Source organism: Lactuca serriola, chromosome 8 (assembly GCF_051521515.1).
Source record: "Lactuca serriola cultivar US96UC23 chromosome 8, Lser_US96UC23_V15, whole genome shotgun sequence".
NCBI lineage: Eukaryota > Viridiplantae > Streptophyta > Magnoliopsida > Asterales > Asteraceae > Lactuca > Lactuca serriola.
The window spans coordinates 181,125,796-181,140,694 of record NC_136415.1 but is presented as its reverse complement, the minus strand read 5'-3'; the positions used below and the strand labels follow the sequence as shown (position 1 = coordinate 181,140,694).

The 14,899-nt window shown below is 39.1% G+C and overlaps 1 protein-coding gene across 2 annotated transcripts; it reads right to left on the bottom strand.

Annotated features, from left to right (window-relative positions):
- Positions 1-1,225: 1,225 nt before the first annotated feature.
- Positions 1,226-5,552, bottom strand: LOC145065623 (glutamate receptor 3.6-like). Of its 2 annotated transcripts, XM_079012653.1 has the most exons (8): positions 5,328-5,552; positions 4,893-5,008; positions 4,557-4,776; positions 3,158-4,461; positions 2,781-3,058; positions 2,652-2,683; positions 2,007-2,413; positions 1,226-1,925 (listed from the first exon to the last, which is right to left on the bottom strand). In XM_079012653.1, exons 2-8 carry the CDS (start codon positions 4,977-4,979, stop codon positions 1,500-1,502), a joined length of 2,754 nt encoding a protein of 917 aa, XP_078868779.1. In that variant the 5' UTR covers positions 4,980-5,008; positions 5,328-5,552; the 3' UTR covers positions 1,226-1,499. The 2 variants fall into 2 exon arrangements, with proteins under 2 accessions (XP_078868779.1, XP_078868778.1); XM_079012652.1 differs by having other exon boundaries at positions 4,893-5,552.
- Positions 5,553-14,899: the final 9,347 nt, after the last annotated feature.

Here is a 14,899-nt window from a genome sequence, read left to right as displayed (position 1 = left end):
ATTATCATTTTTTAATTTAATATGATAAGTAAATAATAGAAAAATTAACAAAGAAATTACTAAAGGCAAAAAAATCTTTTTATATGGTGATCGACTAATCATGATAGAAATTGAAAGTACATGGACCCTCCTTGAAGAAAAATAGATGTTTGGGACTAAAGCCTAGATTATGGGAAATCATAACGGTCATTTATGAAGTTTGTTTTTTAACTTTTTTTTTTTTTTTATCATGATTATACTTAACGGAGTGAGTCGCCAAGGAGGGTTTGCTAGGAGGCACTATGAGCGTTGCACACCACTCTCTGGCGTGCACCAGGGAGCTCGCCAACCATGGCTCACCACCAATGTAGCGAGAGGAGAGAGAGGGTGGTGTTAAAGGGTTGTTATTGGTTATTTTTTTCAAAATAAAAGATATTAAAAATAGCACATCATTTGGATGCTATGATTTTTTTTATCTTGTGTGGCTTCAAAAAATCTTAAGTGGCTTTAGAAAAATCTTATATGGTACCATTTTTTAAAGTAAGTTAATATATTTTTTTAGCTTTATATATTATTATTTAATTAATAAAAATTACATATTTTGGAAATTTTAGTTATTATTAAAAAAATTGCATTTGGTCATATTTTTGGTTAACTTGACATTTCAATTTAAGTTGTACATTTGACATTATATTGGAAAATGTTAACTATAATAGTCTGTAGACGGCAGTTTTCAACTTCATTTGACCTTTTGATATATTTTTTAAATTAAACACCATATTTAAAGTAACAGATTAGGTATATATTATATTAATAATTATTAAGTTGTAACATTAAAAATATAATGTTTTACATCCAATTTAAATTAATGAATCAAATATATTATGTTGACAATTGAATAATTAACATTAGAATAAGGATAATAATAAAAAAAACAATATATGGGTTAAAAAAGAAGTTGAAAAGTTTCAAAAATATCAAATGAACGTCGCCAAAAAGAAATGACCGATTATAATAGATATATACATATTTTATAGAATTATTTGCCGAAATATTATTATCAAATACCCAATTCATGGTATACTCTATGTTTAGAATTTCTATACAAATTGCAAAAAAGGCTTTTAGAAAAAGTCAATACATTAAAAAAGTTTGGTATGATAGATTTTATAAATAAAAACACCAATAGAAATTAGGAAGTTTATATGTCACTGATATATCAAAATGCAAGAAACTTAGGGAAGGATTTCACGTTAAAGATGCTCTCAAAATACTATTGACAAGCCATTATAATAAATACATATATGCTCTTTCCATGTTATTTTACATTCACTTTACAATTGTGAGGTTCTATAATCCTCATATACAACACCTTGTAACCTCTATAGTAGTAAAATATGTACAACTACCAATAACATGCCAAACTCCTAACTAACTTTGATCATTTGTACAACTTCCATGCTGACATGGCATAAATACAAGTATTCCGGTGTATCCAAACACGATTCTTTCGGTGTATTTCAATATCCATTCACTGCCACATCATCACCATTCCTCCTACATGAACTCGCCTCTTTGACCCTTTTCGTTGACCGGGCTTTGACCGACTCTTCTTTTTCATCAACAAATGAAATGAAAGTTTGAATGCGTCCCGATCGGAGGCTACGCCCGGTTGACTCGGACGGGTCGGGTTTGTGTTTAATGTATTGGTGTATGATGAGTACAAAGTATATAAAAAGAGCAAGTAAACAAGCTAATCCAATAATGAAGAATAGGCCTTTGAAGCTCTTTACTTCAAGCTGGTCAACTGAATACTTTGACCCTTGTGAACTACAAGCACTTCTTAATAGCCATTTGTCATGGATCCTTTGTAACTCTCCATTTTCTGATAGTTTAAGGATGGCTGTTGATATATCTACTGCAAGATCAGAATCCCGTGGGAAGGCCTACAAAAAATCATATAAAAAAAGTCAACTCCCATTGGTTTGACTATGGAGATTAAGCACAAAAAAATTAGTTTTACTTACAAATCCCCATCCATTTTTGGTGAATTCTTGACCAACAATACTGAATTGACAACGGGTAGAAAGGAAAAGTTCAATATACGGACGTTCATCAACAACTGCAACAACACCACCATTGTTAGGACCATCTTTTAGGGCTTTTTCATAGTCTTGAGGCAAGTTAAGAGGAACAAGTCTACTTTCCAAAATCCCAAGTTCTTCAACCAAATAGTTTCTTACAAAAGAGCTTTGTTGATACCCAATTGGATCTTTGCTTTTTATCAAACTATCAATCCCTTCGATCGGTGAAGAAAGTTTTTGAATGGTCAAGATCGAGGTGAGATTTGCAGTATAACTCGAGCTTATTATTAGAACCACGAATAACCATAGGAGTAATATGATGCGCGCAAGTGTGCTCATCATGTTTTGTTCTACAATGATACATGTGTGTTATAAAATCAGATACAAGTATTTTGTGAAAAGTTTTATAGCAATTTATTCATACGGCTAAATGCAAAAACTAGCATTGTACTTTTATTTCAAATCTCAATGTTTTTGTAATAACACAAAATAAAAGTAGGAATTTGTAAAAAAAAAAAATAAAACAAATATGTTGAAAGTACGTTGCTATTTTCTTGCATTTGGTCGATTTCATGTAGAGTAACTTACTATGGGAGAAAAATAAAGTCGAAAAGCTAAACCTACAAAGAACAAAACACAATGTGTTAGCAAGAAAATAACACAAACTATAAAATCATTACCAAGAAGTTATTTTAAAAGGGTATTTTTGTAATTTACCATAGGGTGGTGACGACCTGTTGCTTAGGAGTACCACGAAATTCGTCATTTTTACGATGTTCTAAAATCCAAATAACTATTCCCACAACTAGAAAAAATATCCCAGTAATACACCACAATTTAGTGGAAAATGGTTTGAGAAAAGCCCAAGTTCCCGAGTTTAGCCTTCTGACAGGTGTCACTACTACAAGCCCCGACTCGATAAATGGCTGCGTGAAATCCGCCATGCGAGTGTGGTTGGTGATGATCGCAATGTCACCCACAGCAGCATCATACACCTACATACAGTAATAAATGATATTAAAAGGAAAATGAAAATACAATAAAGTAGAATATAATAAATAAATAAATTGAAGTAAATTTAAAGGAACACTCACACCATCTTTTATCGAGCTCACGAGATCTGTATTTTTAGGGTTCTTATGACCATCTCCATACGAATAGAATTTATATGGAACAGCATAAGGCAGCAAATTTATCGCAGAAGTAAATACATCGATGCAATAGCCTTGATATGAATCGCTCCCGTTTACTTCTTCCACAAACTCTTCAAAACTAACCCGATTTGGAACTCCGATTTTCAGTTGGTTCCCATTCTGTGGGAAAACCCATCCTCGAGGCTTTTTTAGGGTTTCACCTGGCCAAATTACGTTATCCAATCGCTTAGATGAACTCGATTGGGTGACTGTTTCTGGGGGAGAAATCGACAGGCGTGAAGAGTTCGACCAATACCCTACTCTCCGAAATCCAGTTCCGATCACGTTGATAACTTCGAATGCCGGAAAAACGAGGTTTTTATCGGAGGTGAACTCGATGGGTCCTGTTGTTCCATTCATTTTGAGGTGTAAAATGTTTTCAAGCAACATTTTGCCTCCATTAAAGATACTCAAAGAATCAAGATTCAGGAATCTGCCCATATTGGGATATTTCGAGAACGAAACGTTTCCGCCATTATCGAAGAAAGCTTCGAGGGCACGAGCAATCAGCCAAATAGTGTCGTATGCATACAAAGAATACGTACTCAAACCCAATTTTGTCGAGTTTCTCCATTTGGAAACGAAGTTCCTTTTAAGTTCGGAGTCTTTTATATACGATCGTAATGTAATAACTCCTTGGATTGCTGCAATCGATTTCTCCGGTAACGGCGAGCTTATGTCAATGGCGGTGGAAACCCAATCGGTTGCAATCCAAACGTACCCGCTACCAATCATCCCTAAATTTTGAGCGATTTCGAGTATATCTAATCCAGAATCGGCGTAAGTGTGAACCACAAGAACCCTCGATTCAATAAACGCGATTTGAAGCAAAACATTTTGTATTTCTTCACGGGTCGCGTCGGGTTTAATGGGGGATTTGTGCGAGACTTTACACCGCTTACCTGCTAATTGATCGGCTAATGAAGTTATTCCGTTTCTCCCATGATCATCATCGATATAAATAACAACGATTTGACGCCATTCGTAGTAGTCGATTATGTCAGCAATTGCAGCCATTTGGAAAAGATCACTGTTCGTTGTTCGGATAAAGAACGGGTATTCGAGCGAAGATAATGTCGGGTCGGTGGCTGTGAAGGACAGTAGAGGGACTTGAAGCTCGGAGACGACATGGGAGATCATATGAGCTAAGACCGAAGATTCAGGACCTATTAATGCGACGCTTTCGTTTTCCATGAATTGTAACGCTGTTTAAAAAGATTAAAAGGAATGAAATTTAGGAATCTGTGTTCGAAAGATAGGAGAAAAATGCTTAGAAGACATATATATACATATAACATACCCTCCATAATACTCAAAAAGCCACTGAAATTGGAATCATGAATGGTTAGTTTCAACTTGGTTCCATTAAGAACCATTGGATCAGAATTCACATCTTCTACTGCAACTTTTAATGCAGTTTTTGCTACTTTACCTATCATCGAATCGAAAGTCAAAATCGACCCGATGTTTACAACATATGGTCTTAACTGAACACTAGTTTTCATAGGCTTATTCGATCCCTGAAACATAATGCAGTATTAACAATAACAGTAGCAAATAATAATAGTGTAATTATAGTAATAACATGTAACTATTAAGCACCGACAATAATAATAACAGTGCAGTAATTGCATACCTGAGCTTGGGAGGTTTGTGCCTCGATGAAACATCCGTTAAAGAAAACCAACACCACTAACAATCTCTTTAGTTGATTCATCGCCATGTAACCTAGATACCCTAATTCCACACACCCTGTGATTGAATACAAGACCATGAGAAAGGTAGTTCTTGGAGTTTTAGATAGATCAAAGAAAAAGGCATATTGATAGAGAGTTGAAGCAGTTGACTCGGTTGACTGAAAGAAAGTCAACTGAATGAATAAAATAAGTAGTAGTAGTTAATTGGCAGACAATAAAATATGCTTTTGTAAATCTGGTTCAGACAAATCATCAAACAGCTTTGATCAGCTTTCCAAAGATGAAATCTAAAGCCCATGTACCAATTCATGGTGTAGAAAAGGGGAATTTGAAGAACAAAAGAATAATTGGGGATTATGTACAAGAAAAGCAACCATGAAAGCCCCTAAAGCTCAAAGTTCAAAGCTTTCTTCAAAGAAACTTCCATGTGTGAGAGGGGATTAAAGAGAAGTAGAAGGAGGCATCTAAGAAGAACTGGGAAAGGGTCGATGGAGAGTTCCTGCATAATGGAAGTGGCAATAAAGAAAGAGAGTGGTTCAGAACACATGTTAAATGCGAATAACATTTAACATATATTTTCGTTGAATTTTTGGTTGGGTTAAATTGTAGGTGAGACCATTTATATATTCTATGACCTCACCATTTAATCATTATACTACATTATTAGAAATAGCCTCCCCCACACCTTTGATTCTTATTGGTTTCTTTGGAATCCTTTTCATAGCACTATAGCGATAGATTCGGGATTCCTAATGTGGAAATCGTTGTCCAAATAAGTAGTAAGACATTCATATAAAAGTGTTAGAGAAAGAATCTATTTAGTTACAAAAAATCAAAAGAAATGGTCAAATTAGAGACCATATCAAACTATAATTCTTTGGCCATTTGCACAAAAGGGTATTTTAAGTTTTCCCGATTGCCAAGCACACCTGACGTGCCACGTATCCATGTCCTACCTTGATACGAATGTGTAGGAGTGTTAATCGGGTATAACTTTCGGGTTTCAGGTGGTTCGGATCGGATAGATTAGGTATTGCCTAATAAAAAAAATATTTGATAACCGACGTGATTAAAAATTCAGGTAATCAGTTGGTTATAGGTAAATCGGGTATTAGGTCTGGTTTGGGTATTACACGAATTTTTTTTATTTAAAAAATTTGTTTTAATTTGATCATTTATGTTGATTAAATGGTGTAAATATTGTTTAATCAAAATCTTCAAAACTATAGATATAAGATTATGATGTCAAAATGTTATTTGTAGTTTTTCATGATAGTCAAACTATAAAATTACTAAAACAAAAGTCAATTTTAACAGTCGGAAATTGAAGCTAGTGAAGTCTGCTTTTTCATTTCAATCAAAACCAAATTCAAGACTGTAACATCCCAAAAACCATAATAAAAAAATTCATTTTTAAAACCCTTTAATAATCCATAAACCATACAAAAACATTGTTTTCAAGAACATAGTCAAAATCAGAATATCCCAAAATCATCAATCAACAAAATATCCAAGGATGATGTGTACAATCTATAACAACCTAGATTTTATAGAAAAAATTTCATTTATTTAATCATAAATACCAACCATATTTGTTTCTAAAATCCCATTACATAATCATAATGTTTCTTTAAATATCAGAGTATCAAAGACTAAGTGTAGAAATACTTGAGAATGCATGTCACGCCATCAAGTCGGGCCCTTGCCCTTATGGTCGGATGTACCTGAAACAACCAACAAATTGTAAGCACACGCTTAGTGAGTTTCCCAAAACACACATAATCACATAATGTCATGCACACATACATATAAACTTGCCATGGACTCCCTCCATGGTCTTCATATGTGTTGAGTCTAGTGCGTTACATCATTGGGCTCTGTTGTATAGTCCAGTTTTGTCACGGGTTTGGGCCTGTCCAACCGTGTTAAACTTTCTAGGGCTTACTATATAAGGTGCATGCATGCATCCTTCTCATAGATGATTTAATAATTATCATATTGGTTGTACTGTAAACCCTAGCACACCTCTACAGTAGAAGTTCTTAATCGAGCTCTTCTGAAGTGTGACTATATTTTAATCATTCGACATACGTTTGAGGGATTAAGTGTTCAAGTGTTTGTTAGTCTTATTGATTTACATGATAAATATCTAATTGATCTAAAGAGTTTTCAATTCATCAATTGGTAGCAGAGCAGGAGACTGTATAATCCATACACATCTCTTCTGTTGAAGAAGGTTTTAGGGTTTTCCGTTATTATCGTTTTCTGCTAGAACTGTCATCCTTCATTGACGCAGTTCTTAGACTTTGATCTTACCCTAACTTTGTTTACAAGTATGATCTTGAGCAGGTTTCAAAATAAAATCATCATGTCTCTTAAAGATTCACAAACGAACTCAATCAACGTCTCCAACAGTATCAGATCAACCGCCAGGATTCCTATTCTATATACTCAAGATTATGAAGTTTGGACGCATCACTTTGAAGACTATGTGATTGGTTTAGAAGATAATGGATACTTAATCTGGGAAGCCATAACTGTAGGTCCATTTGTTTACTCTGGCACAAACAGAACAATCAAGACGCAAAAGGAGTACAACCAACTCATGGTTGATGTAAAGGATGTTCCTCAAGACGAAAAGGAAAAGCTTGTGAGAAACATTAAAGCACTAAGAATGATCAGATTCTCCCTACAATCTGACACATTCTGGTTGGTCAGTTCATGTATGACATGTAACAACCCAAATTTTACAAAGAAAATTTTTCGTTTTAATTAATCAACCGATTACATATTCCATAGGTTTTCAAAACATTTGTTTCCAATTCACATTCATTACATCATTGTTGTGTTTTTATGAAAACATCAGAGAGTCCCAAAACATCCAAAAGAGAGGTAGAGTACACGTCACATCATCACGCCTTGCCTTTTCCCTTAGGCTCCGAAGTACCTGCAACAATCAACAACCTGTAAGAGAAATGCTTAGTGAGTTTCCCAGAGCATACCACAAACAATCCACACAACACATATCCTGATAGCCATAAAAGTTACACACATAACACATAAGCCATGCATACATAAAATCTGTAATAGTGTCATGGGCTACCCCACATGGTCTTTACCTAGGACTGCCATGGGCTCCCCCACATGGTCTTACATCCAGTGCCATGGGCTACCCCACATGGTCTTCACCTAGGACTGCCATGGGCTACCCCACATGGTCTTACATCCAATGTCATGGGCTCCCCCGGGGTATTCATACAACATGCAATCACATATCATAGCAAACACAAAGTATCTATCATATTTACCATAATCACATAATGGTTCGGCCTTGGTGCCTTAGACCCATAGTTATGGTGAGAAGACTCTCCTGGCACGAATGCTGAACTAACACTTTTTCGACTGAATATACCCTACGAACTGCTCCAACTCAACTACCTAAAAAGTGACATATAATAACCAGTCATTAACCTTAAAGTCCGCCCTGGTCCACTTCAGTTAGGATCAAGTCAACAGTCCATGTTGACCCTAACTCGCCGAGTACAACTAACGACTCGCCGAGTTTCCCGGGATAACATCTACTCGCCGAGTCATCGAGGTGAATCGCCGAGTTCATACGGTCTTGACTGATAATCTAAGGTACATTCGTCGAGTTTCCTTGCTTGCCACTCGACACGTTTATGAACATCTAATCAATTGGGGAATCTTACTTGACTCGCCGAGTTGTTCCTTCAACTCGTCGAGTTCTAGGCAATCTTCATTCGGCTCGCCGAGTTGTTCATCCAACTCGTCGAGTTCATAGCAATATTCATCGGGCTCACCGAGTTGTTCATCCAACTCGCCGAGTCTATGCCTGCCTTCATATGACTCGCCGAGTCTCCCCCTGCGACTCGCCGAGTCCTATTAGATCTTGAGCCATACAGACTCCTTTGAGCCATGCAATGCTTCCAAATTACAAATCCTGGCTCCTAAGGTATGCTTTCCACGTAAAGTTGCAAACTTTACGTGCATTCAAGGCTTTAAGGACCTAAAATAGCAAATCTAAGCTTGGAATTGAGTCATACACTTGAGGGGAGGCACATGCTAGGCTCAATTGATAACTTTATGCATCTCAAGGCCAAAAGGAGTCCAGATCTGAAGTTACAACTTCAGATCTTGGCTTAAACACAAAATCCCTTTCCTAGAATCCATGCACAAGAGGGTTTTTGTAACATCCCGATTTTAATGGAGTAATTAAATAATAAAGCAGGAGTCCCGAAAGTAATTTTATTATTGTTGTATATTTTTTAATATAGTCCAAAATCAATTTATAATTATTGGAATGTTAGTTTCGGGGGTTAAAGGATAATATTGGACTTAATTTGAAAGGATCTCAAATGACTGGGGTTTAAAGAGTAAATTATGGACTTATATTGAAAGGATTTTATGGAGTTAGGGGATAAAGTGTAAGTTCGGACCTGGTTTGAAAAGAATTATAGAGGGCAGGGTTTGAAAGGTAAATTATGGGTTAGTTTTGAAAGAATTGTGGGAATGAGGGGCTAATCCTGTCAATATGGGATGAACTTGTATGGGACTCGGGGTATAAAACCCATCATCCCGGTGAGCCCTAACCCTAGTGATGAGCAGCCGCCAACTTCACCTTCACCCTCCTTCAAACCCGGCGCTGCACCACCACCCGTTTCCCTCTCGTTTTCCGACCGGTGACATGCCAAACGACCGCCTGCGGAGACGTCGCGCAACCTGGTTGTGCTACCCTCCTGTTGGACATCGTGGATCACCAGGAGAGCCACCGAGAATGGTGGCAGTTTTCGTTTCCATTGCTACTCCCCTTCCGTTGAGTCACAACCATCATCTCTTGAGTCGTCGAGCAACACCACAGCGCCATGCTAACCGTGACGTCGTGAATGACCGCCATACGTCCCTGTCACCGCCATGTGACTGTGACATCAGTAGCCGCTGCTGCTGGCCGTTTTCCTTGCTGTCGCCGCCACCGTGGGCCGCTAAGGTGGCTAGAGTGTGTTCTGAATCGGAGATGTGTGTGTTGTATCCATATCTCACATATTGTAGGTGTTTAGGGTTGCTGCTGCCGGAGAAAAGCCAAGGAAAAACCACCATGGCCGCCGGCCATGGTGGCTGCTGCCTCAAGGACCGCCATGGAGGGTGTGTATGCTTCCGTAGGGTGTTATTTTGTGTGTGTGTGTATGTGTTTACTAGTGTTTGTGTGTGTGTTAAGTGGATGGTATTGTAAATTGTAATAAGTGGAATAATAGAAAAAAAAGTCTAAACCACCACCGGCCGCCGTGTCGGGTGGCGGTGTGCCTCGTTGATGCTGTGATTTGGTGTGGATGTTTGGACAGGGGACTAAAACCCTAATAAGCCAAAAGAAGCCTTAATGGGCTTAGTGAAACCTTATTGGGCCTAATGAAGCCCTAATTGACATTAAAGCCCAAACATGTCTCTATTGGGTCTAATGGACCCTAATTAACCTTAGGAAACCCTAATGGGCTTAAGGACCTAGCTATTGGGCCTATTGGGCTAAGATGGGGTTAGAAACCCTAATTAGGTTTTAGAAAACCATAATATTGGATTTATGAGCTTGGACTTTGGGACCCACTTTTGGGCCATTGGAATGGAATTGTGTGATTAAGCCCAATCACACCATATGACTTATTTAGAAGAATGATGGACTTAATGGATTAAGTCCTTAATGGGTTTAGTGAGAAACACTTAACCCTCATTGTCATTTTATGAGAAAACCCTAATTTTCGCTTGGGTTTATTGTAGGGCCTTTTATTGGGCCTTGATGACTGGGTTATTAATGGGCCATCCAAGATCAAGCAAATGGACTAGAATAATTAATGGGCTTTATGGCAAGGCCCATATGAGGAGTTGGGCCCAATTTGGAAAATTGGGCCATGATTTGGGCCTTTATGATTATGTGATATTGGGCCATGGGAAGTGGATGGGAATAATTGGATGGGCCTTAAGGAAAGACCATGAAGAAGTCTGGGACCAATTTAGAAAATTGGGCCATATGTTGGGCTTTGGACCATTACTTGACTATTAAGCCTTTAGTGTGTGAGTTGGACTTTGGGCTTGGAACCCAATTATTAATTGGGTGTTGTTTGATGTTGACAGTTCGGGAATCTGTCAACTACCTGCTGGAGTTTTATCGGCGAGACTTCAGCAGTGCCAGGTGAGTTCTCCTCACTATATCAACAGGGTCTAAGGCACCAAGGCCGGCCCTTTATGGATTGTATTCGGATTATTTCATGTTATGCTTACTGATTTATATCTCGGTAGTTAGGAGGGTGATATGCTATACTTTAGTGACCCGGTTGGGTCGGTATCCTGGTATATAGGATGATGCGATGTTAGTGACCTGTTAGGTCGATATCCTGGTTATAAGATTGTTGTTATGATTTGTGATCTGTTAGATCGGTTTGACTATTATATATATACATGCTAGTGTTATATGATGTCTATGTGCACATGATTTTCCTGGTTATAGGATGATGCTATGTTAGTGACCGGTTAGGTCTGTATCACGGTTATTGGGATGTTGCTATGATTGGTGATTTGTTAGATTGGTTTGACTGTTATATGAAATGAGCTAGCATATGATATTTATGTGTACATGTTTGTTTGATTGAGGGTTGGGTTGAGGCGGTCCTGCTTTGTGCTGTAGGCCAACATACCCGGCGAGCGGTCCGGATAAGCTGTAGGCCCTGCGTGGCGGTCCAGATGTGTCGAAGGCTCGAGGAGCAGTCCAGATAGACTGAAGGCCCGTGAGGCGGTCCAGTCAGGGTGATGACTCATAATGCATGTTGTTCTGTATTGGTTATATGATATGGTTATGTTTGTATGACGTTGGTATTTTGGGGAAACTCACTAAGCTTCGAGCTTACAGTTGTTGATTTTATTTCAGGTATTTATGATGACTGCGGTAAGGCGAAGGCGTGATCGTGCACCTCCTTATATTTTCATGATTGATTCTGGGGATACTCTGATGTCTAAACTATTTTGAAAACAAATTGTAATGACTTAACAGTTTTAAATGTTTTAAAATTTTTTAAATTGGCTTGAATTTTTGGGGTGTTCCAAGTTGGTATCAGAGCCTTGGTTTGAGTGAATTGGAGGAACACTCATGTGAATCCAGTCTCAAATCAAGGAAAGGATTTTAAATTGAATTTTTAAATGGTTTTCAAAATAAGTAAAGGAGGATGCAGGGTGTACGATCAGCCAGAGCTTGTAAGTAGACCCCAAAATACCATACAGTTATTTGATTATGTGATATGTTAGAACAACATGTTAGTACTAGGCTAAGGATCTCCAGGAATTGCATGATAGAATTGCCTAATTACATGATGCCTGCTAGCCTAGGGTTTCTTTATATGAGATTGACATGTTACTGTAGTTACTTGTGTATGCATCACAGCTGTATATAATTAAGATCTTATAGCCTGAGAATGTTTAATTTGGCCTTATGTTCTATTCTTATTGATTAGGGCTTAGGGTAGGATCGAATATTCAAAAGTCTATGGGGTCCAGCGTTATGTATGGCTAGCATACACTAGTGCTGTAGGGTTGATGGAAGTTTCATAGATGGGTGGGTTGTGTGAGGCCGGGAGACCAGTTATGAGATATTTATCATTCCTCTAGGAGACAAATATGGGTAGGTGTGGAAGGTAGTATGGGCTCGTACTACTGAAAGCACAGGACCCTTACGCATAGCAAGGAAGTCACAACCCCTAGGGTTTGGTTGGGGATTGGCTCTTTGTCATTATATGGGTTATCAGAGACCTTTCTGGTGTGTTACCAGAATGGTGGTTCCGAGACGTCTTGAGAGCGGATTCGAGTTAGGATTGGGAGCTGGCAGCCAGGATAGGCCAACATTGTCAGTGAATCGTGTCGGTGAGATGATCCGGGAGGAGGTGATCGAGATTTGTCCGGGGTCAGATTCCGGAGATGTTTGGGTCTATCAAGACCGCCATGGTTGAATACCTTGATGAGCGCTATGTAGCCATTGTTGAGACGGCTGCCGCAACAGCTGTAACGACGACAGGGGGAGGAGCCGGTCGAGCTTTGCAGTACCGAGACTTGTTATTGGGACTTATTCTGATGAGCAGAGGGCTACAGTTATCTGGGATCAGGAAGACGATTTGTGCTCGTTATATTTATGTGGGTGAGCGGGAGAGGATAACACCTTATTTTCTAGATTTAAGGCTCGGGGGTTTCGCTCGAGGCCGGGTGTGAGTCGCAGGGACTCCGGAAAGGAGTAATGATTGTGTTCAGCTAGAGTTATGCAACTGGAATTAAAAATGGTTTATTGATAGGATTGGAATGTTGTTTTCTAGGGCAAGGATTGTGCCCTTTCAGTTTTCGAGCTCGAAGGAGTGAGCAGACCTAGGACCCTAGGATTAGGTTGTGTTCCAGCTCGGGTTAGTTGGTCGTTGGGATTGGTGACCATGGTTTAGCGCGGGTAAGCGCAGGTGGTTCGATGTGGCATAAGTATTTTGGAGGTCCATTTCACCTTGGATCTCTTGTATCGGACGGTAAGGACTGATTGTGAAATCTATTGCACTTTCGGGATTGTAGACTATGTCTTGGGAGTGGTTGTAGCCTGGTTTAGGGAAAAGGTTGTTTCAGCTACTGCAGTTCATATGTGGATGATTGAGCTGGTGAGTGAGTCAGGGTGCGAGGCCCTGAATGATATGATTTCTAGAGCCGAGAGCAGGAGATTTGTTGGAGCACCTTGGGAAGAGGGGTATTGTATGGGAGGTCTACGGACAGGGGCCCACATGATGGTTATCCAAAATTGTCAGGATTCAGTGGTTTTAGTAAGCGTTATTGATTGGCGGAGGAAGCACCAAGGGAAGTAGCTCATTGTTGAGACATTAGTTGGAGTATCTATCTTTGGACTTTAAGATTTGGGAGTGGGATCATTCGAGCATTGGGGACTGTTGGTGTCCCTGGGATTTAGAAAGTGTTCAGCTAGTTGTTAGAAGTGTGTGATCACTGGGGATTGGCTGGTAATGGAGCACTAATTGGTAAGAGTTGGTTGTATTTGGATCCATCGTTGGTAGTGAGAAATATTGGAAATTCTCCAATCTCCATGCATTGTGAAGACTTAGTCGAATCTAAGTGGGGGAGAATTGTCCTGTGATATAGAGGCAGGATTGGTTTTGGAAATAGGATAAGTTTCGCATCATTGTCATGAAGGAAGACAACCTAAGTGGCTGTTTGGTTTGTGGGTTGTGTGTATTGGGAGTTCGGTAAAACTCCTGAGCATGTGTATCACGTTTCCCTGGTGATTGATAGGAGAAGTTGGGAAACCAGGTTGGAGTTCTAGTCATGAATTGTGTTCAGTTCAAGTATTCGATCGGGGTGTGCTCGATTCTGATGGATTTTGGATTGATTGATTAAAGGTTTGTTAGCTGCCAGGGCTCGGAAATACCTTCAGCACGGGTGTGCGGGTTATTAAGGTATGTGGTAGACACATAGGTCAGGGAACAGACCATGGATTTCCGAAATGATGGGCGATCGACAGGAGACCTAGGGTTAGGCCGGGGTTAGAATCCACGAAATGGATCAGGAGTTCGGAACCCTAAGTGGGGGAGAGCAGTCTGTATGGAAAGGATCACCAGGGGTGGTCCAAGGAGATGCTCAACTGTTTAGAATGGTCCAGATGACTGAAGGCCTGGTGAGGCGGTCCAGTCATGCTGAAGACTCTATATGTGTTTGTAGATTTATGTGTGGGTATTGAGCATGCTGCTATGCTATATCAATTAGTAGGTCTGTTCCTAAGTATTGAACGTGTTGCTAGAGTAGTGTGAAGACTCAGGTGTAATTTTTGTTTGATTGGAAGTTGTTATTAGAAATCGGATGGAGTACAGCGGATCTTGATGATCTCATCAGTTCGGAGTGTCTCATGGGATTAATCAGT